Here is a 24,332-nt window from a genome sequence, read left to right as displayed (position 1 = left end):
TTCTTTCCAGATAGATACACCACGGCGCACGCCGGAGCCGCCAGAACCGCCATCACTACTGCCCCCCCCCCCCCCCCCCCTGCAGTCCTCACCGCATCTCGCACCATGCCGGCCTTAGAAGAGAGGATGAGGGAGATGAGGTGCTGCGGCACACGCTACATGAAACGTGGCGCTTGGCGGACCTTACTCAGGCCTGGAACCGCCAGAACTGTGCGCTTCAGCAGGGCCGGCTGGAGTGTGTACAAAGCGCGGGCTCTGCATTTTTTAAAGCAGAAGCCCTCACCTTCAGGATAAATACCCATGCCCAATTTGAACACCTCTACTTCAGTTTGACATCTATTGTGGGATGTGGCAGGGAGAGCTCAGTTTATGAAACAATCACAAGTTTTCTACAACCATACTTGCCCAAAATATCTCAGCACCTAACCTTTTTCACAAAGCTTAAGCCGGGTCTATATAGTGTTGCTCAGCAAAAAATTAGGGCATTTTTACGCTCAAGCCATGCGGCAGGTGGCGGCTGCTGCGCGCAGTCGAAATGCACAGCAAGACCTGCTCCTCCAGACGGTGGACATGCTGGCAATCATCTTAAGAAGCCAGCTCGAGCCGCCTGCACTACTTTGAACTTTTCTTGTATGTGTTTATTTTAGTTTACTTTATTCACATCTGTCATTTAGTTTGTGTTTTTGTACTCGTTTAATATCAGGCCAGGGCACAAGCATCGTTTGTGTTTTTTAATTTGTTTTAACCTCTGCCAGGTGCAGGAGCTTCAAGCACTTTTTTTTTCATTTTTGTTAAGTATTTCTCCTGAACTCTGCCTCCATGCACGATTTTTTATTTTTTTCTTATGTACTTCTATGTTCTGCCTGGTGCTGAGGCTTCGTGTGCTATTTTCGTGTTTTGTGATGCATTTATTCTTAGCTGTGTCAGGTGCAGATGCTTCGTGTACTGTTTTCATTGTTCATTTTTTCCAGTTGTTTGCCTGCAGATCTGCCAAGCGCACAAGGTGCAACTTCTGTACCTGTCTAGTTTGTTGGAATCAATTTTCCTGCTTTTCCGGCAGTGTCAGTCGTGTGTAGACTAACCTTTGTAACCTGCAGTATACCCTATATTCAGAAAAGACCCGAGGAAAAATTAGGGTTGACGGGATCCTTCCGAAAAATATTCTGAAGCCTGGTTTTGAAATAAATGCAGACCGAAGAACTTTGGCGGGTGCGCGTCTGTGATATTCGTGTGTCTTGTACTTGTCACATTGTCTTCTAGTCCTGAACATCCATGATTAGCAATGTCTCATATAAAACTTGCTGTACATTCCACTATGTAACGTGTTTCAGCACAGTTTATATACGCACCGCATGCCGAATTATTTGCGTACAAGCTTGAAGTGAAGATACAACTTCGTTTACGCGCAAATATTGCTAAAGCCTTAGGAAAAAAGCAGAGGAGACAAAGGCCTAGCGTCCGTCCTCTGTTCGCTCTACTTTCCATATACGTCTTTAGCCATGTTTGTCCTTAAAATACATGGCGAACTCGCCCGTTCGGACATAGCGTAAGGTACAAGTATTTTTCGGAAATCTCTGCAGTGTATAATTTGTTCAGCAATTGATAATGCGCATGTGATTCACTGTGAATGCTACTACATGCTTTGTGTTTCCCCGCTGCGTTTTACAATACGAAGACTTGTATATAAAGCTGTGGCGAAAGAGAATTTATTGTGCGCAATGAATAAATGTGGTGCAAAAACAAACGCTGTACTTGTGCTTTGCAATCTCCACGCTACACGTTTCGCTCATTCACATTAGTCAAACACGTAGTGACCGCAAGCAACTATACGCCTGAATATGCAAGTGGAAGTAAGCAACGGCGAATGACAATGTACAAGCACGAATTTCACTAGTCGGACGATCTGTTCCGGCGCCTAATTCGACTTGAGAAGGAGAAAGTGCAGTGGCTTTGCGGCAGACTTGGCTATGCATGGGAGGCATACTGGTGAACATTGTCGAAGCAGCAGCTGGTGTGCGCACTTCATTCCTTGCCACTGCAGGCTTCTAACCATACATAGGAAAAAATCATTTTACAAATACTGGCGCTCGGCTGCCTGTCGCCAAGGGCATGATGCCACACAGGTGCTTATAGGCTAATACAAGGCGATGGCAGTGCCAATTGCAAGAATGGCTGCGACAACTCGCCACCCCGGCACGGTGGGACATTGCAGCCACAGCTGCCAGGTGATGAGGAAGTACTGCTGGTGGAGCTGCTGTTGCCACTGTTGCCGCACCATCCGCTGCCAAGGATTCCTACAGGCAGATGTGCAACGCGACACTCTCTACAATAATGACCATCGCCTGGTTCGGCTTGTAGTGGTGTCCGGTTACTCTGCTTGCTCCCGAATCGGCTTTTAAAGACACCAATACAGAGTTCCACAAAACATCGCATTGTTGCATGTGCTGCGTTGCACTGCCCTTCTGCCGAGTTTGCACCAGGAAGTCCCGACACTGGCGTGACAAGCCACGGCTACAGTGGATACCCGTGGTCTCCTGCACAACCAAAATGTGCAGTGAAGCGCTTAGTTGTCTATGTAATGAATGGGTTATACCAAGCAACCCACAGACGAAATACTGAGCATGACATTCACATGCGTGCAGAAAAAGACTAAGCAGTACCTCTGTAACATAGCCTCGTAGCTCAGTTTGGTTTATTAGGTTTGGTTTATTGGGGTTTAACGTCACGAAGCAACTCACGCTATGAGGGACGTTGTATTGAAGGGCTCAGGAAATTTCTACCGCTTGGGGTTCTTTAACGTGCACTGACATCGCACAGCAATTGGGCCTCAATAATTTAGCCTTCGAACACGTCTTTCGGGTCAGCAGCCGAGCGCCGTAACCACTGAGCCACCGCGGCGGGGCAGCGTTATAGCCTATGATGTCGTACACAACACTAATAAAATGATGTATACACACTTTTTGCCTTTGCGTTTAGTCAGTAAATACGATTATTTTTTTTAAATAATGTTTCTTGTGCCTCTGTCCCGTTAATAAAAGTAATTAGACAAAAATACAATACGATGTCATTGTGGGTACTATTACAGCGTATAACTAGCACGCCTCATTCTTGAAGCTAGGTATGAGCCACTGTGCAGCATTGTACCTTGATATATGTTGTCGAGGTAGCCCGATGATCGACAGGGCTTTGTGGCTGCTTACCCAGCAGAAGCCCTCCATCCTTCAGCAGTCCTCACTCCAGCTTCGGACGCAGCCACCGGTTGCGTCACAAAAACGCATCATAGCAAGATCACGGGCAGCGAGGGGTTTTCAGACTAGCGTCGCAGATCTACGAGAAAGGAGACACACATACTCAGTCGTCAGCTTGCAAAGTAGAGGTTCCGGCTTGCGAACGCCGGCGGTCAAAAAGGCGGTCTATTCAAGATCATGGTGTTCACCCCGTAAATTCCTGTGCGGCTCAAGAATTCTGCCTTGTTTCCGGCATCACCCCGCGGCGCATTGACTGCAATAAGCACGCTGTCGACGGAGCCAACGACGCCGGGGATGGTGCCGTGATCGCATAAGGTCGCTTTCGCCGCCGCCTTTTCCTCTGGGTTCACTGGGAAGTGCTCCAATCCCTTCATATCCCCTACTTTGCCGATGGCCTCAGCCACTCGACGCGTGGATTTGCTGCCCTTCGGTTGTCCGAAGCCGACGGTCTGCTCGTTGCCAACGCCGACGGAGAAAAAAAAAAGGAGCGCACACAGCACCTACCTCTGCACCGCCAACGCACTCGTCCGCACCCACAGCAGTTCGTCGACAAGATCTCAGCACAACCAATCCACCTGGTTCTCATTCACACGACATAAGCGTAGGAACAGCTTCGTGCGGCAAGTCATACGCGTCCTTTGACGAAAATGAATCAGGGTGAAATCAAGGCTTCGGAATGTGACACGTGTAACAGAGAAGGAAAAGGTGATGAAACTGATTCAGATAGCAGTGATGCGGAAGAGCGCAGAAAAAAAGCACTGTCTGAGTCAAGTGAGCACAGCTCTTTGGCTAGGCTGATTGGTGATCTAAACCAGAAGATATTGGAAGTCTTGGGTAGGCTTGAAAACATGGAAAGAAAGGTAGATAACCAGTGCAACACAACTGAGGCCATTGAGAAGTCAACTGGATTTTTAGCAGCTAGGTTTGAAGACCTCCCGACAAAGGTGAAAGATCAGCAGAACGAAATTGCTGAATTCAAGAAAACCTCACAAGAACTGCAACAAAACATGCAAGAAAAAGATAACGAAATCGCAAAGCTCAGGGAACGATGAAAAAGTGGAGAACAATATTCGAGACGGAAGAATATTGAAATACACGGCTTTCAAGAAGCAGAGGACCAGGATCTCTACCAGGTCCTAGTGGACCTTAGCAGCAAGCTTGATCTGCCGGTGCCTGAAAAACACTCACTTGAAGCTGTGCACAGATTAAAGGCACAGAAAGACAAAATCGCACCCATAATAGTGAGGTTTACAGAGCGAAAAAGGCCGACGGTCTGCTCGTTGCCAACGCTGACGGATGAAAAAATAGGAGCGCACACAGCACCTACCTCTGCACCGCCAAAGCACTCGTCCGCACGCACAGCAGTTCGTCGACAAGTTCTCAGCACAACTAATCCACCTGGTTCTCATTCACACGACATAAGCGTAGGAACAGCTTCGTGCGGCAAGTCATATGCGTCCTTTGAAGAAAATGAATCAGGGTGAAATCAAGGCTTCGGAATGCGACACGTCTAACAGAGAAGGAAAAGATGATGAAACTGAATCAAATAGCAGTGGGCGTTTCCCTTTCTCAGGTGCTATTTCCCAGAAAAGTTGATAAGAGAGAGGCCGTTACAATATTTTACTGGGAATGGGGATTGAAGGAAGGCAGAAAGGAACCTAGCAACTTGAAGTTAGAAGGAAGAGTGTGATGTTTAGATATCGGGCTTGGTGAATTACAAGTTGACCTGGGTGTGTCGTGAAACTAAGCCCTGGACAGCCCAGTAAACTGAAAACTTTCCTTTTTCACATACCCCCTTCCCTGCAACCCCTTCTAATCAACTGGTACCCCCCCTACCTGCGTTTCTTTAGGGTCCCCGAATTGGTGTCTACCACTCACCACTCCGGGGATCTCAAAAGATCTTTAGTCACATTTTAGATAAAGCTTTCTTCCCAAACGGAAGGTGCAAATTTGTGCTAGTGTCAAAGGCAGATGAATGTTAGTGCTGTCTGTACGCGTCAAAATTGAATTCATGCGATGGAGTGGGGCGATCGTCGGCGAGTTTTGAAATGGACCGTGACGTGGTGTAGGAACAGTAGCCCAGGGCCACTCTAAGTGCAATGACTTAGCTAACATATACATCTAAATAGATGGATTAAACAGCACGAATTGCGTTACGCTTCGCTCTTGCATATCCTGAAGTCGTCGCTGGAGTGCTCCTGCCAGCGGTCCGCTAGACCAATGCCGGGGCTCAACCCCCATAGCATATTCAGTGGTCGCAAGGCGTGCTACTTGACTTCGAGCGCGCCGGAACACCGGTTTTGGCGTCCGGCCCCAGATTTCATGTGTCTTCCTTAAAGTATTCCATGTTCTGACGATGTAGTCTTTTACTGTGTTGGAAATATGCAAAATAAGAAACAGTTCTCCTTTTTACAATGCCCAGGAAAAAGAGGATAACGAGCATCTGTGCCCCTCATTGAAAATGCTGCTTCCCAGGTAGCACACGACGGCGGGCCAATATTGGAAATCCACTGGCAAAGCGTGGCCCTAACTAGGCCCAGAGTTGCCAGTGAGCATCCGATATTGGTTGTGCCACTCCTTAGCACATCCAACAATGGCCCTGGTTGTCCGTCGCTTTACCAGTATTGGCTGAGCCCTCATTAGATCCTGGCTATCATGGGCCAGGTTAGCCAGGATTGCCCCACTGTTTGCCATTGCTGGCTGTGCCATCATCGAATCATGGCTATCATGGGCCATGTTAGCCAGTGTTGTTCCACTCTTTGCCAGAATTGGCTATGCCATTTCCGGGAGCTGGCTATATTGGCCTAGGATTACCACCGCTTATCCAGTGTTCAAAGTATAATGGCAAACGTTGGTAAACATTGTGTCATCCATTAAAATGGGTTCAAAATTAATTTTATTGTCGAGTACCATATCGGCAGTTCATAATTTTCGAACGCGCTAAAACATGCGAGTTCAAAGATTTGGTTTTATTTATTATTATATTTTAAGCGAACACTTTTGCAGTTTGTGAGCAAAGCTACCCATGATTCCGTTGGAAAAACTGCACTCTGGTTGCGCAGTGAGCAGCAATAATACGTTTAGAATTGCGATCGAAGTCCTGTTGATCAGAATTAACGTTCAGATTACACCCGAGACGCCTTCAACAAAAATTGTGAACAGGTGCCTTCAACAAAAATCAAATAAGTTTCATTTGATTAAATTTTGGGAATAACAAAATCACTTTTTTTTATTCGCTCTAGGAATTCACTGCCGCAGTGCGCAGCTGGTGTCTGCTTCAGGGAGATCGCGATACAAACGTAATAGATTAGCGCAAGTGCATTCGCTAAACCGAAATTGTGCTCAGTTTTGGCAACGTCCAGAAACGAAGCAGTCGCCTCGTAATTTCGAATTATGCGTTGCGCTCGTGAAATATTAGGCGGGTGCTTCATAAACGCACGCGGACACGTGCTAAGCGATTCCTACGCTTCCCTACGTCGTGCCCTGTGATTGCGCCTTTCCCGTATTTTCTGATTTGCTATTTCCTTCCTTTTCTGCAAATCGTTGTGTTGGAAATTGTTGTTTTTGACCATTTTATTCTTCTGTTGCGTAATTTGCATTGGGGGCAATATAGCTCTTGCTCACGTCCTTGCATATTTACTCGCAAGTTTTTTTTTTCTTTCGAACATGACCTTTATTGATGAAAACCGTCGAAAGTAATTGCGAACCACAATTCAACATGCCTTTGTTTGTTTTTGCTTTTTTGCGCGAAACTTCCACACCAACAAACAATTTGAGGATTCTTCGACGACCACTGAATAAATGGACTGACAACTGGCGTTAGACGCATGTTAACCTAGCTTGTTTGGCGCATGTACGGTACATGAAACTATGAAAGAGCGCGCATTCTGCTTGGATATTTTTTTTTGCTTTATATTTTTGTTATTATGTGGTAACATTTTAAGCTATCTTGAACTAACAGAAGCCACATCATACGGCCCCACAAAATACGCGAGTGTCTCAAGTCGTTTTGGCGAAATGCATCTTGAAGCTCCAAGTTTTTCACTTCAAAATTTTCAGGCTTTTGCTGCAGCTTTGTAGCAATACTTTGACGCTTCCGTGTTTCCCATCCACTTGTCTCTTGTAGATATTGCTTTCTGTACTGCCTGTGGCCATGTGACTCATTCTCCAAAAATTCCAAACCCTTTTCACGTGTTTTGGCCTCTTTCCCTCTCTCTTTCAAGTCTTCAATTCCAATATCTCCCCACCTGTTCTCCCGGCCGTGCCCTTTTCCAGGTAGCGGGCTAACCCCCCACCCCGCGAAGCGCTATTTTTTCTTTTTGGTTGTCACTTTCTCAAACCTGTTTTCCCTCGCGCGCAGCTACGCGCTTCGCTGTTCCTCCACCTCCCTGTCTCCACCTTTCAGCTCGAGGACTTTTCTCGGAACCACAAAACCTGTGTAAAGGAAAATTCCTCTCTCCCCTCCAGCCAACCCCCCCCCCCCCCACACACACACCATCGTCTCCACTGCTCGTCTTGGAACCGCGCGACTCATCACAATAAGACATTCTTGACTGCACGGCGGAGCTCAACCACGTGCAAACCAACGCGACGAAAATGCATGCACACTCGAGCTAGCACCGTTCATAGTCTGCGCACGCGAAAAGCCACACTCATATATTAGGAGAGCTCCGACGCTGTTCGTACCGCCTGCAAGATCTTTTGTAAGTACTAAAACTCTTTTATCTTGATATACGTCTGGAAGTTAAAGTGGTTTTTGTAGTAAATGTTGCTTTGACTACATGCTCCTTTATTTTTTCGGCAGGAGAAGAGATCGAGCCAAAAAGCACGAGGACGACTTCTGTGTACCCACTCTCATTGCGAAATGGCTTGCTTGACGTCGTGCGCAGTGGAATTGTGGCCGAATGGTGAGAATTTAATTTTTCGTCTTTGGTGAGATGAACTCACTAAAGATTCACTACTTTGGCTAACAGCGGGTTTGAACTCATATGAATTGAGATAGGATGCATTCGGGAATATGTCCTTTACCGCTTATGCACGACGGAAATCAGAACCGCTTAATTAATTTTCCACTGCAGACTAGTTGGTAAGGATATGTGTAATACTTCCGTAGTGTTTCTTTTTGCCTTCTACTCTTGCAGACTCAATAGAAAATCCGCAATTACTGGTTAAAGCTTTTGCCCAAGTTCTCTCGCAATGAAAAAGGGCATTACTCTAGACTATCAGACTAGTATTTTTGTGCGGTTTTCAAGTTGCAGTTTCGAATCCAACTATAGCATGCATGCGAAGCAACTAAGGTAAAACAAAGGTGCCCTGAGTTCCTTGCGTTCAGCGTATTTCGTCAAAAGTCGCAAGCCGCATTTTTGACCCCATTAAATAAAACTAATCAAAAATGTTGTTTTGACGTCCATGTGGAAGAGACGCTACAACCTGTGCATATTTACTTGAATAAAAAATTACCTCGCAATTTAGAGACATAAGTTATGATATTAAAACAAAATAATACATTAATCTGTTTTCAATATCACATTAATTTCCTTATCTCGCATTGAATATATTTACTGGGAGTGCGACACGACGCATTAAACTAAATTAAACCATTTGGTGTAAGGGAAGTTTAGTAAATTAAATTCCACTTTGTGCAACTAATGTGGGGCTGGTTCTTAAGAATAAATTAAAAATTATCCTGTAAAATATGTTGCTAGTGTCTTCACGATTACTGTGTTTCACAAAATTCGGTGTTATCTTTGTTATGTTTGTTTTTGTTCTGTGATGGCCATAATTCAACTTACCATGACATCATGCATCTCTTTGCAGGCTTGGCACTTCGTGAGGCCATCGTGCAAGAACTGGACGAGGAATTTGTTTGAATGCAGTCCAGCAGCCCCCTTGCAAGTGGAGTGCAACGATTACTTCGGATATGACTAATCAGTTCACTGGAGGACAGCTCCGTTGAGCATTTTATGGATGCCTTAGCCGTGCCGCAGCAGCTTGCCCAGATGTTTTGCCCAACCTGATCGGCACTCACCAAACTTGAAAATAAATTGTTTTCCCACAGCCTCGGCCACCATGCTCTTGGGCCCCTTTTCTTTACTCCCCAGGGTGGCTGGTGGTAGCGCAAACCATCCTGTGTGCGCTAGAAGCGTGATTCTTGTAACTCAAAGCAATAGACGGGTCTTTTTTCTGGAATTCTTTCGCACCCTCATTTATGAATATTTGCTAGGTAGAATGTTATGTATGTACATTTATCCACAGTGCCGGTCATTGGCGAGTGGGTTAATTGCATGTGCCAGCGTTCGAAAGCTGGATGCCATTATTCGAAAGCTGGAAACCATTATTCGAAAGCTGGATGCCAATATTCGAAAGCTGGAAACCATTATTCGAAAGCTGGCTACCAATGTTTGAAAGTTGGCTACCAATGTTTGAAAGTTGGATGCCAGTATGAGACCTTTGCTGGTCCATGCTGCAGAACGAACATCGGGACTGCGTTGGCCGCTTGATCGGCCGAGCGTTGGCCCAAAACTGGCATGAAAGTAAGGCCAATGTGTGAAGTGGTAGCGCTCGGCCCAAATGCCAGTGTAGGACCGATGTTCGTGCCAAGTTTTGCCAACACTTGCGCGACGTTCGGCCAATGTTGTTGTGCTGCCTGGGTTATTAAGTTAAACGAACACGTGTATTTATAGCGCCGATGCACACCCACAATAATGACTTTTGATGCTACGCTTGTCCACAAACCTGTCGTCTTGCCGCCTTCCCGTATATTTCCAGAAAATCTGAACCGTGCTCAATTCCCCAAGCAGCACACCAACAATGGACCGACGCTGGCATAATGCTGGTCAAACCCGGCTCGAAAGTCGTACCGACGTCGGCATTGGGGCAAAAAGTTACTTTTTCCAACCTTGGCCTGATGTTCGGACCAACACTGAACCGACATTCATGCCACTATCAGACCACTGTTCAGCCGCTCTACCAACACTGAACCGACATTCATGCCACTCTCAGACCACTGTTCAGCCGCTCTACCAACACTGAACCGACATTCATGCCACTATCAGACCACTGTTCAGCCGCTCTACCAACACTGAACCGACATTCATGCCACTCTCAGACCACTGTTCAGCCGCTCTACCAACACTCAACCGACATTCACGCCGCTATTGTACCCACTTTCAGCCACTCTACCAACACTGAACCGACATTCATGCCACTATCAGACCACTGTTCAGCCGCTCTACCAACACTGAACCGACATTCATGCCGCTATTGTACCCACTTTCAGCTGCTCTACCAACACCGGCTTGACATACCACAATTAGGCCACTGTTCAGCCTTTCTGCTAACGCTTGCCCGAAGTTTATGCCATTGCATTTCCAGTTCAGCGAATATTCACATTCCAGTTAATGTTCGCATTGGGAAAGCCATGGGTTTTGGCATTGCAAAGCTGCAATCATCTCTTCTATACACATGCACAACAAAATGAGGCAACGAAAGAATCCAACTGAGAAACAATTTATTAAATAATTAGGCACCGTGGCTGGGGACGCGCAGGAGGCGGGACCTTGGGAAGGAGCCAGGGCCTTGCGGGAGGAGGATTTCTGGGAGGTGGGGGCCGCTTGGGGAAGGGAGGGCACTGTGCTGGGGGCTGAAGCACAGGGGCTCGCATTGGTTGCCAGGCCGGCAGCGGTACTTGGCAGAAACGCTTCGGCAAAACGCCTTTTGCGTCCGCCGCCACGGTCCACCGAACCTGGCAACCACTTCCTAATAAACCCCTGCGCTTCCACCACATCCGCCCCCGTCTTCTCACAGATGGCATCTGCATAAGATAAGCGTTCATTTTAGGCCAGCAGAAAAAGTTTGCTCGTTAACAGAAATCAAGATTATTTCAGCAACAGAGAAAACAGAAAAGGCCACAAGTACATGTTAACTCAAAGTGCGTGCCAAAATGAAAGGACTACAGTATCCAAATACAACTTGAGGAGAAAATCCACCTGAAAGCGCTTCTAACCAACTGTATAAAGCTGCTGCGACATCACGGTCGACCACTTTGCACTACTAACATATGGGAGCACAAATGGCTGGCAGATACAAGGCACGACTACGATCCATGACAAGAGATGGATGTGACTGATGGGAGGGCTTTCTTTGAAAGGCATCTGCTGACTCATATATCTTCAGATGCACATGGAAGAAAACTGCAGATGACTACCCCCATAAAAACAGTAACAAAATATTCACCTGTAATGAAAAAGAAAACTGGTAAAGTATCAACTGAAAAGAAGAAAAGAAAACAAAGTGCAGCAGAACCTGGTGCATGTTCTTCCACTCATCTTTTAAAATTCATTTAAAAGCTACTGCAACAACATACCTGTTGGCACCTTGCAAAACTTCAGGGCAATAAATGACCACTTGCCCTTGCGGCCATGGAGGCTGTACATCCTCTGTACAGCCACCCCCATGATGGCGGTCATTATGTTGGAGCCCACCTCCCTCAGGCCCTTGCCCCCCAGGCGGACCAGCTGCTTTCGCTGAAAAGAAACACCACAGGTGCACAAGCTATTAGGCAAAAACATCAATTATAATTTCATTTAGTTTAGCAGAATCGAATAGCTAAGACAATTGTGTGACTACCTGTCAACAGCCCATGCGAGTACCTACAATCATAATGCATAATTTCTGTATGATACAATAGCTTGACTAGTTGCTACCAGCAGAAAGCACCACCACCAATATGGACATTCTTTTTTTTCCCAGTTTACTAAGAGCAGGGAAACTTTAGCGATTAAGCAAAGGTGGCCAACTCCTACCCATTATGCTTTGCATCTTGGACATTATTATATTATAACTATAATACTTTTTGCAGATATCTATGTGCTGGATGTGTTTTCTCTGCACAGCCGTTACGCTAAAATTGATTTGGTTTGTAGAACTTAAAGTTCCAAAGTGACTCAGGCTATGATGAGGGACACCATAGTGGAGGGCTCCGGAAGTTTCGACCACGTGGGGTCTTTAACATGCGCCACTGACATCACACTGCACACGGGCGCCTTGCTTTTCGCCTCCATGGAAAACTGGCCATCACGGCTGGGTTTGAACCTGAGTCTTTGGGTTCAGCAGTCGAGTGCCCTAACCACTGAGCCACCATGGCGGGGCTGACTACCCTGAAATTGAGCAGTCTAATTAATGCTATACAAAGGGCGCTTATTTAAATCCCCAAGCACCTGAGTAAAGCTGCGTGCTTAGCAACCACATTTAATTAAACGATGTTGCTTGTTTTTGGCAGCAGATTAAGTAATGAAATGTGCATAATGTGAGCAAAAGACAGGGAAGAGGTGGGTTAAAGCTGCCCCATTATTTGGGAAACCTAGCCGAAATTAAAGACGCGCTGAGAGAGGACCAACTTCCAGCTGTGTTCACAGCAGTTCATGCAACAGTATATTAACCGAAAGCTCAGCTTCCTGTAAAACAGACCTTACAACATCCTTAATGTTAGCTACAAAGTCCACTGCTGAACTAAATTAAAACAGCACAACAATAAATGACAAATGTAAGGAAAATGAGGGGCTCGTTATGAGACACATACGAAGAAAGGCAGCCACAGGCAACAAAAGCATAGGGGATTTTTTTTTTGCTGTTGATCGATGTAAAACAATAATGTAATCACAGAAATATTTGACTGAGAAAAAAAATTTGTTGGCACCAAGTCTGTTATGCAACGACCGGCCACCGGCAGAGCTCTGGAAAACTACATCGAATGACATTGAGTGACACCATCTGAGAGCAACTGCCCCAAAAAAGCCTGTGACTGCACCGCCAAATACCAAGCTACTACAAGATGTGACAGGTGCAATGCTTCGCACAGAACCAGCATCAGTAGCTTGGTTTGCTGTTTAGCGCTCCTTCTCGCCTAAACGCTCTGATGCGACAGCAGTCTCGCAGGTGGCATTTTCTTTGCATTGCGTGGCTGAAACATGTGACAACTGGCACTTGCCGTAAGCAATATTGCGAGCGCCACATGTTCAGCACTGCTACTGAGCCCAACAAATTGATAGGAGCCAAAGAGCAGATAAAGAGGGTCCCCTAACAGCTGTCCCAACACGTGATGCAGTTTTTGCAAGCTCTGCTACCGGCTGGGCATTGCGTACCACTTTTGCTTCCAACAGTAAATCTCACCACACAAGGAATCGACAGGGCGTTCCAGTGAACACTCTCAAAAATTCCTAAAGAAGCGCAAGTTCGATATGGGAAAACAATTTTTTTTTTGGAGGAACGATCTCTCAGCAGTGGTGGACATAATTTACTGCATAACTGTGCGTGTGTACCTGCAAATATTTCTTCTATTTTGAACTCCCTATTCTTAGGAATTCCTGAAAATGTTCACTGAAACAGCCAGTGTGTATATCAGCAAGCAACTTTCATGAACAAGACATTTACATTAACAAAACACACTGTGACAGCACACTCCAGCACAACAGTAGGAATTATATCTATGAAGAGCATGTTATTCACAGAGCACGGCATGCAAATACTCTTGGAGCTCAAGATTTCTTCACAAACCTCGGAATTACATTATTCATGCAATTCGTTAGTAGGCATTCATTTTTTCCAGACACGAATTATCAGAAACATTAAATCACCAGTCCAGCAGCCACGCTGTCGTCCTGGACGGCAGCTTCCACAGTGTCCAACTCCTCGGGGGAGAATGCGGGCAGTGCAAGGGTGGGAGGCGGTGGCGAGGGGGACACTGGCCGAGTCCTCTGCTCCAGCTGCCGGTCCGACCGCAGCAGCACGTGATCCTCCAGCCTTTGTAACCGCTGCATTAAGTCGCGATGCTGCTGTCGGACCTCCAGCACCAGGCACATCAGCTTCAGCAGGGTAGCTGAAACTGAAGCAATCAACAATTTCAGTCAGAGCAGGGTTAACCTGGGCGCAATAATATCATTTGCGCACTGAGGTACAATAAAGAACAGTATGAGGCTAACAGTAGGCAGCAACACACTCTGTACTATGCTCCTAAACTTCCCCCAGTTTTTATCCTCCAGGACACTTCTAATTCATGTTCTATTCCTTGCTAGCCTAATTTAAATGCCATAAATGTCACCATGCACTGACAAACACCTAGGTGAAATGGAGCTGCTCTATGTGTGATAGCTAGCACAGAACCTGCAGCCTTGTTGTGTAAAGGACTTCTCAGTCTATGAGCTTCGCCAATTTTTACATTGCTTCATGGGCATTTCCACTGCTATTGCACCATGGCAGAGATGGCAGCAGTTAGTCGCAAATGGATTCTTCCAGTGTCATGAGAAGCGAGAAAGCAGAGCAGGCCTGTGCCCTTAATATAGCATTGCACCATTTGGAAAGTATTGCTCACGGCAAAACCCACATTGGCCAAAATGCTGGAGGTAGACATCTGTTCTAACTGCAAGTGCTGGCAGGGATCAATGCATTAAAACTGCAACAAAGATAGCCCTTATGGAATTATAGCCCTTAGCTGACAAGCGAAATGCAACAAAGAGGTGGACCAAATGTTTCTTGCTAGGCACAGGAGGTCCCAAACTGTTGAGAAATAAAACAAGGTCACATTTATCTCTTACCACGCATCCATTTTGCTGCAGGCAAGACAAGACTAGGAGCCAGCTGATGTGCTCCACAAGGCAGTTAGGCTGTCCAGTTCTTTCCTAAGCAAGAGGTCCTCCTTCAGAGCATGCCATTATTGGCTGCTTATCTTCTTCAGCACCCTTTATGGGAGCTTTGTGATAGCGCAATTAATTTTTTTTCAGCACATTTCGCTGCATCCAAGGCACTGCATTGACTTCCAACCAGTAAACTTTTAAAATACTTTGAAAGACAATGAAAAATTACAATATGGGCCTTGCTGACCAACCGCGACCAAGCGACCAAATTATGCTGGTAAGGAAACAAATGCACAGAACATGGGACTACTGTGTAGAGTGCAATTCGTAGGAGTGGCTTCCTGGTGGTGATGTAGGCCGAGAGAGGCAACAGAAATGCCAGGATCCAAAAGAACGCAACAAAAGCACAACATACAGCTCTTGGGAAGGGCACACAACCACTCCACTATGAATCACAAGAGGAGAAAGCAATGGAAGTACTAGGTTGTAAATTCCAGTACCACTTCAGTTCAATACAATCGTTTTTGAGAAATACATGTGATGATTTTCAGAGTGACCCCTTTTAAAGCACATAGTTTGAAACTAGAAATGTGCTCCTAGCACCGTTTCAAGAGCCACTGAGGAGAACTCCGTGCAAATATCTTCCTGAATAAGTATATTCTCTAGGTCTTTCTGGGCCTGTTGACTGCTGCTCGGCAGCAGCAGGTACAATGAGAAATTTAAAATTTGCTCTGTTTTTCTTTAAGGCAAAGAAGATCTAGCTTCTATATTTTGTTGTGTCACTTGATACTAGACAAAATAGGAGTGTAATTAAAAGAAAGGAACACAGTGAAAAGACGGGACAAGCAGCATTTGTTCTGTCCTCTCACTGTGTCCCCATGTTTGGCTTGCATTTCTCTTTTTGCACAAAAGTAAACAAAGTGAAAATCTCACCATCAACAGTCCCAGCTGTCGACCCCTCCAGCTTGCTGGGTGGCGCACTGTTTTCGTTCACGCTCTCCCCAGCGTGATTCAGTGGGGCTGGAGATGAACATGCGTCATTGATGGCAATCCAGGAAGTACAGAACACACTACTGTGTACAACCACAATGTCACATTTCTATCCTAATTGAATGCAGAAATGCTACTTCAGGATATTTTTGTAGAAGGGACAGAACAGTTGCATGGCCAGGCTGTTTTTCATACAGGTGATCTTTTTAAAACACAATAGACACAAAATTACGAAGTTCAGAAACAAATTCCTGGTTATATAGAGATGCCCCCCAGGCAATAGTAACACTTCCTTTGGCCGAAAAGATATTTTAATTTGGTTTCAATCACAGGCTGTACAAAGACTTCAGAATTCAAAACCCATCAAAACCGACACCTCCATGACAAGTAGTTGACGTGACAAACAATGTCACATCATGCAGATACCTATGACACATAAAAGAACGTTGTGATCCGACTGCGGCGGCGCGTTTCGATGGAGGCGAAACGCAAGAGGTGCCCGTGTGCTGTGCGATGTCAGTGCACGTTAAAGATCCCCAGTCGGCTGAAATTATCCCAGGGCGCTACGGCACCTCCTTCTTCCTTTCTTCTCACACTCCCTCCTTTATCCCTTCTCTTATGAATGTCCACCGAAATGTGAGAGAATTACTGCACCACTTTCTTTCCTGAAAAATCAGTTTTCAATTTTTTAAATATGTGTCTATAGTACTTCAATAATTACATTTCTCATGCACCAGCATGGTGCATTGGTACCGTATTTTCCGGTGTATAAGACGCGGCTTTTTTCAAAAATCTTGCTGGTGCGTCCTATACAAGGGTGCGTCTTATATGCGAATTTTTCGTTTTTTTTTTAGAGAGTTCAGAAATTACTCAGGTTCATGTTCAAGCCTTTTTTACCGAAAAAATATCACTAGCAATGAAGCGGTTGTAACACGGTTAATACTTCAATACGGGGACCACCGTGCGCAACTTTTTTTAGGTGAACTTTATCATGAAACGACGGGGATGACGACTTCCGGGATCACAAACACACCACCGTTTCGGAGGCCCCAAGCAAAAGTAATGTGAAATGCCAAAAGATGACGACAATCACGCTTCTCGCCATTGTCAAGACAAGCCAGGACAAGCCGGCGTTCTTTTTTCAGCCACCCTTTGCCACTTTGTTTGCTCCATGTACGTAGTGCGAAGAGAATATTTCAGTCGCGTTGCCACCAGAAATGGGCGAACTTTTTGATAGCGCATCCGAAGGTGAAGACTTCCAAGGTTTTAAGTAGAAATAAAATGTTCTTATGGACATGTGGGAGAGTTTTTTCGTTTTTCTTTCTTTTTTCCAAAACGTGGGCAGGAATGGCGTGAGTGTTGCCTTTTTCGACCACTTAGCGTTGCTTAAGAATTTCTCACAAGTACGGTGAATTTCGTGATGGTCGCGCAAGCGTGTTTAATTGATCCTCACTAGCCCAACTGGGAAAACTGGGGTGCGTCTTATATAGCAACTTTTTCAATTACAGCCTGCATATATGGCGGGTGCGTCTTATACACTGGAAAATACGGTACATTTAAGGACACAAAAGAAACTGTCATGGCGAAACCAAACACAGAGAGCGGAATATATGTCATGTGAATAGAAACCTGTTCGCAGTACTGTTAACGTGGGTAAGAGAGTTTGCCACCAAATGGTTACTGGCAGATTCACTGCTGATCTGAGAGCATGGCAAATGTAAAAAGCTGATGCCAAGTCTGAGCACGCTCCATTTCTCTGCAAGTGCAATTAGCTACGGTGGAGTTTTTTTCCCAGATTTTGCAAGCATACTACCATAAATCCCCAATCAAAACTAACACAATGTCGACCTTACATTAAATAGAAATGAGAAATGGTGTTTTAGTTTTAAGGCGGTTAACATCCAAAGGCGACTCAGGCTATGAGGGACGCCGTAGTGAAGGGCTCCAGAAATTTCGACCACCTGGGGTTCTTCAACGTGCACTGACATCGCACAGCACACGGGCCTCTAGAATTTCGCCTCCATCAAAATTCGACCGCCTTGGCCGGGATCGAACCAGAGTCTTTGGGGTCAGCAGCCGAGCGCCGTAACCACTGAGCCACCGTGGCGGCTTAACAAATGAGAATTCATGTCTTACGTGGTGACGGCAGCTGTACAACATCGTTGTGGCCCTCATTTCCTAAATAAGAATTGCACATGAACGTCTTGTTGAGTATGCAAAATAATTTCTCATCAATAAATAAATATGAGAATTTCAATTACCAGAAACTGCCGAGCTTTCTAGGGCTGAAGTGAACTCGTAGCGCCGCACCTTTTTTTCGGAGCTCTTGTAGGATCCTGCAAACATTCTCAATATCTCGACAAAAACCATGTCATCTCCAAGCAACAGTACGGATTTCAAAAAAACAAAACAACTGAGGCCGCCTTACTGGAAATCAAAGAAAAGCTAATTGAAAACATAGAAAATAAACTGCTAACAGTTGGCATATTCCTTGATATGAGGAAAGCGTTTGACTCGGTTAACCATAAGATATTGCTTGAAAAAATGCATTGTTATGGAATACACGGCGTTCCTTTAACCTTATTTGATAGCTACCTTGACAACCGATCTCAAACAACTATCATTAACGGTATTTCATCTGGGATCGGTCAGATTGTGTCTGGTGTGCCACAGGGCTCCGTTCTAGGACCAACGTTGTTCTTATTATATATTAATGATATCGTCAACCTTCATCCAGCAGACAACATTATAATCTATGCAGACGATACTAAGGTATTTTTTTCAGGGCAAGATAGTAATATTTTGCAAGCAGCCTCTAATAGTTGGTTATCCCAATTGTCTGTTTGGTTAAAATCAAATAGGTTAGAACTTAATGTCAGGAAAACAAAGTACATACTGTTTAGAGCCAAAAATAAGGAAGTTCCGAACAACTTCCAAATTTACTTCGAGCAAGCTCCTATAACTCGTGTCAGCTCTACAATGTTCCTTGGAGTCATTTTTGAAGAACATTTACTCTGGACAGATCGTGTAAACTACGTTTGCACTAAAATGGCTCGCTCTGTTGGTATCCTAAATAAATTTCGCACAATACTGCCTCGAAAATTCAAACTACAAATTTATTTCTCTCTAGTCTTTTCGCATGTACAATATTGTTTGTTGATCTGGGGAACGATACCTCAACCAATTTTGTGAAAGTACTTACTTTACAAAAAACAGCTGTACGAGCGATTGATAACTTACATTACAGTGAGAGCACGGGTCCTTCCTTCCTCAATCATAGACTGCTAACCATCACGGCCGCTTACCACAAGAAGCTTGCTGTTTATATCAGAAACCTTATGAAAGGAAACTGGCAGACTTTCGAGAGCACATATTTAATTGCCCAAACAGCATACAGTCTTAGGCACCCTCAATACCATTCACCAAAATCTCGTACAAACTATGGGTTCCAAAAACTAACTCACATAATTCCTCATAATTAAACACGTATCCATACTTAACAGAATTGTCACTACAAAATATGTCCGAGGGCTGCTTTGCTGACTTGATGCCCGTTCAGCTGCCTGTATAGCAACACTCAGGCCAACAGACTATCAGTTTGAAAGCCTGTGAAACACTCATGTGGCAGAAGCATTGTTTTATTTACAATTTAAAGTGTGATTCTGGTTCCTAGGATTTAACAGCTTTAAGCTATGAAGAATGACGTAGCGGAAGACTCCAGATTAATTTAGACCACATGGGGTTGTTTAACATGCACTGATATTACAGAGCACAAGCGCATTCTGCACTGCTCCATTTCACCACAGACAGGATGTAACCTGGGCCCTCGGCTCAGCAGCATGGACCACTCAGCCACTGCGACAGGCTAACAATTCAAACTGAACTAAATGTAAACAGCTGGATGAGTTGGTTCTGAATTTGCATTATGAAACACTGTCTCAGTGCACAACAAACATGGATGAGGAAAGAGCACATAACGCAAAGCATCAATTGATGTCTGGCATTTGTATTGTGTGCTCTTTCCTTGTCTGTGCTTTTTGTGTGCCAAAAAATGTTTCATAATGCAAAAAAAAAAAAAATTACCATACTAAACCTTTCTGTACTAAATATTATTAAGCATACTGAGTGCAGCACTAATTCTGGGAACTAGAGGTCTTCAAAAACAAGGCACTAATGAGTTTCAGAAGTAGTTCATCAGCTTACAAGTGCAATAGCTAACAGTTCATTCTGCTCCTCTTTTTGACAGCTGGCTAAGCGGTGGCTATCAACATGACTTCTTAGTCGTAATTTAGCCATGCAGAGGTGCAGACTCACAGAATCTAGCAAAGAGGCCTTTACAATCGCTGATGAAGCTACCATCAATATGTCTGCAATAAGACTACTTATGGCAAGTGGTAACGACGACCACTGGGCAACGCATCCACTCCCCTCCGAGAGCTGCTCGGCCTCAGCTTTTGCGAGCCGCGTCACCTCCGAGCTCCTGGCCACAGGCCAGTAGCACTCTTCTTTTGTCTCTGTGAGCCATCCGACAGGAACGACTGCAAGGCAGTCGTCCTCAAGAGGAAACTTCACCACAGCGAATGGTTTTGACATGCTGCACAGAGGAAGCACGACAAAAGATTAATGGGGAAACAAGGATTTTTACCAGACACTGTCTGTGCCATACTCTACTGGCACTTGCCTGTTTGGGTGCCGAAAACTTCACACTACCATGACAACTGACAGGTACTCTTACAACCATCTCGTTCTATTCGCAACGCACTTCTGAACTTTCATGAGTTGAGAGTTACAAGTGTCACGAGCGCCTGCAATTTGGGACTTATTTAAAGGGACACTGAGGAGAGCACTATTAATATTTTTTTTTATAGTAAAATCCGATAGTTCGGCATGTCATGGCTTTGTTGCCACTTGGCCGGCAGCGAAAGATGCATTTATTTCTAAGAAATTTGGATTCGAAGTTGAAAAAGTTTTTCCCGCCGCTCTGATTCAAACTTGGGATTCGTCTATGACGACAGAGGACTAAGAGACGTGAAACATGACGTGCACATGACGTAACGCAGACTCCGTGATTTCTGGCTGCCAGCAGTGCGGCCTAGCAGCAGCCGAAAAGAAAGCTACCGCCGGCCGCACGTTGAAGGCATCTATCGGCTATTGCGGCCGTCGCTACAGTCGCTTCGATTACGTTTGCGCTGGCGTTTTGCCAGCGTTACGATGGATCTCGTTCTCGAAGTCGTCAACGAAGTTCTTGCAAATAGACACCTTTAGCATACCGTGTACCTTGTTACCGCTAGCGGAATACCGGGAGCCCGCCTACCGCCGGAAAACAGGCGCTGATTTGTCCCGATGCTTCAGGAGCGCGCGTAGCAGCCGGGCACGTGTCGCCATCTGGCGACGTCAAGGAGATTTGCGCATGCATTGGCTGCGCCTCAGTGATGCATGGTTTCTCGGTTCCTGGTGTTGCTAGAACCATTCGTTCTAGCAACACTGTTTTGTTCTATGATCTCATCACGCTTGTACTTGTGAGTTTGGCCTGTGGCGGCGATACCTGTATTTTGGTTCTTGCTCTTTTCTACGTTACAAGAGCTTTGTTGTCAGTATGAGTGGCGTTTTTGTAATCAGGAGCTGGTATTCTGTCGATACAAGCCAACTTCAATTTCTCCTCAGTGTCCCTTTAAACAATATTTCTGTGCCTGCTGTCATGTGAACCAAATAACAGCCAGCAATAGTGGCGTGCAACTTCACTGCATTGAACATCAAACTGAGTGCAGTCTACCAGGAGCATAGTGATGAAAAAAGAAACCAGTAAAACGCAAGATTGACCAAATGAGGAAGAGAGAAAACAAGCGCGTTCAATTAGCGAGCTCGAAACTAGCACTCGCTATATGTAGAGTCACACTGATCTAGACTTTGTAATACAAGGCTCTGAGTAGCGGGAAGGGACACACATAAATAAAAAGTACTCTAAATTTTTTTTCTGTAACCGATCACTGGCAGGAGCAGCATTACTTCTGGCAGTGCAGAAGAATTGTGTTCATTCATCCTGTTCTTGTCACATTTCTCTCATCGCTCGGAGACTCGCAACGCAACAATGTCAACACTGCCATGGAAGCATTTGTCAATCAAGCACAAGGCATGCAGGCTGCGACTCTATGACGTCTGACATGCATGCCTGAACCAAGCGATTAGCCTCACAAAAGCAAAAATTGGCGATGAAAAACACTCAACTGCATCGCACTTGGCAACTGGTTGGTCATGGGGGGCGCCGCAGAGAACGGCTCCGGAAATTTCGACCACCTGGGGTTCTTTAGAGTGCACCGATATCGCGCACAATACACGGGCCTCTAGAATTTCGCCTCCATCGAAATTCGACCGCCGCAGCCGGGATCGAACCCGCGTATTTCGAGTCAGCAGCCGAGCGCCGTAACCACGTGACGACTGTCATTGCGATCATGCTCATAATATCTATACACGTACATAAATGTACGATGTGCCGTGAGAAACAAACCCTCTCAGAAGCAATGCGCCAACAAGATTTGCCGGGATAGTGCGTTCACCCTGATGAAGGAACACACAAACACACACGACATTTAGAAGCGCTTCCCTTCGTGTACGTGTGTGTTACTTCATATTACCCCAACCCTTACACGCAGTTACACCTTGCAATGCGCCGCTGAGTTAATCAAAAGACAACTGCTGACAGATGCGTACAGACAAGTTAGATAAAGGGGCGACACACGAGGCGTGCTCATTGTCCTCACTCTTGACAAGTTCACAAGTAAATATTAGCTGACAACTAACATGAAAGGGAAAAAGGACAGAATGTATACTTACGCAAGCAGTGCCTCCTGGTTCCCCTCGGTGACTCACGCGTGCCGCCACCAAACTTCAAAAAGCTTGAAGAAATAAAAATTCACAAGCGCGCGCTTTGCTGCCAAACGTCCAAACGAAAAATGACCACAAGCTATGGATTGGGATTGGCTTGGAACGCACGTGGGAGCGAGAGCGGATGCCTACGTTTATGCGTAAAGCGGTGGATAAATACACGTTTAGTTTCGAAAAATTTCTTTGAAGCTTAGTGTTGACAACACCGCCAAGAATAATTTTTATCAATTTTTTTACACTTCAATTTATTAATGAGCAAAACATCTTATTTTACGCGACAGCTAAGATGGAATGGCATGGCTACTTTTGACTACTTTCAGCTCAAGTTTTGGCTCCTTTTAAAATGTTCCCAACGGCAACCCTGCCCGCGAGTCATGCCGCGAGTGCTCGCGCTTGTTTTTCTTTTGTGGTGTGGAGGTGTTGGTCGTACTGCCTGTCTGCTGTCCCTTTGTGCGGCTGTTGCGGTCCTCGTCTTTCACCGCAAAGCTTCTGCATTTCGCCATGAATGCAAAGCAACGCAAGTACCGTATCGTTGAAAAAGAATACCGTGAGATCTTGCAAGATCTCGGTATTTCACAACGGCCGGTCGCATCTACGTCTTCAAGCTTGGATCAAGGCGGCAGGAAACGATCGCACTCCGAAACATCAGTCGACGTACGCACCCCCCAACTCTTGCTACCGTCCGAAGCAACCACGCGACGCAGAAGCGAAGTGCGCGCTGAAGACGCGTGATTGAAATCTATGACCGTAATCAATATGAAGACGATTAACCGATAGCGATTAATACGTCCCTATCGAAAAATCTCGTATATATGTGTCATATGTGTCTGGTCCATACGAGATTATGGAATATCTCGTATGATTATGGAATATCTCGTATGTGTCATATGTGTCTGGTTTACAATTTTTGGGAAAGGAAAGGGAAGGGCTGGGGTGGAATTATAAGGCAATTAACAATAAAATAGCTTCCATTGAAGTTAGTAAACTAAAGAAAGTAAAAAAAAAATTCGGACGCGAAAAAAAAACTACGCGCCGTTCCGGATTCGAACCAACGACCTAGAGATCTACAGCTCACTACACTACCCACTACACCACTGCCGGCATGGCAAAAACTGCTTTACATTTCGATGACAAGACTTATGCTATGCTTCCCACTACTTCAGAATTCGACGGTTAGGTGCGAGGACAAATGTTTATTTTTAAGGTATAAGGAGCTGAACTACAGCCGATTGCACTTCCAATGGATCTTGATGTGCTCTGTGATAAGCACTGAAAGATCTGATATTTGTATGTATTTTAATTTTCACAGCGCCTGCACCATTGATCGTAGTACTCTCATTGCGCACATATTGTTAACTACAGTCGGAGCTCTTGCATGAAAATACCTGGCGTTATTAGCTCAACTAAGCCCAGAAGGCAACGTTTGCCTTCTGGCTGAACGTTTGTCCAAGCACATTGGAAACACCTAACGTCATACTGTTTGGATAGGCGCGGTTTACAACAGGAGGGCACAAGCAGAGAATCAAGGAGAAAAATATTTGAAACAGGCCAAGAGTTTTTTTTATGCGTTGGTTGGGCACTT

At 45.3% G+C, this 24,332-nt stretch overlaps 1 protein-coding gene across 1 annotated transcript; it reads right to left on the bottom strand.

Annotated features, from left to right (window-relative positions):
* Positions 1 to 4,234: 4,234 nt before the first annotated feature.
* Positions 4,235 to 20,302, bottom strand: LOC149362057 (uncharacterized). Its single transcript, XM_089568215.1, has 7 exons — positions 18,130 to 20,302; positions 18,005 to 18,046; positions 15,812 to 15,898; positions 13,883 to 14,130; positions 11,659 to 11,773; positions 10,778 to 11,061; positions 4,235 to 4,243 (listed from the first exon to the last, which is right to left on the bottom strand). The coding sequence occupies exons 1-7, from the start codon at positions 18,236 to 18,238 to the stop codon at positions 4,235 to 4,237; spliced, it is 894 nt and encodes a 297-aa protein (XP_089424341.1). The 5' UTR covers positions 18,239 to 20,302.
* Positions 20,303 to 24,332: the final 4,030 nt, after the last annotated feature.

This window comes from Amblyomma mixtum, chromosome 2 (assembly GCF_055824585.1).
Source record: "Amblyomma mixtum isolate Tamu chromosome 2, ASM5582458v1, whole genome shotgun sequence".
Classification (NCBI taxonomy): Eukaryota; Metazoa; Arthropoda; class Arachnida; order Ixodida; family Ixodidae; genus Amblyomma; species Amblyomma mixtum.
This window is presented reverse-complemented; position numbering and strand designations above follow the sequence as displayed.

Excerpts from the sequence above, each read along its gene's own strand:
- LOC149362057 (XM_089568215.1), bottom strand. The coding sequence starts at position 18,238 with ATGGTTTTTGTCGAGATATTGAGAATGTTTGCAGGATCCTACAAGAGC. Across the intron at positions 18,047-18,129 it reads AGAAAGCTCGGCAGTTTCTG|GAAATGAGGGCCACAACGAT; the intron begins GTAATTGAAATT and ends ATTCTTATTTAG. Across the intron at positions 15,899-18,004 it reads TGTACAGCTGCCGTCACCAC|CCCCACTGAATCACGCTGGG; the intron begins GTAAGACATGAA and ends GTTCATCTCCAG.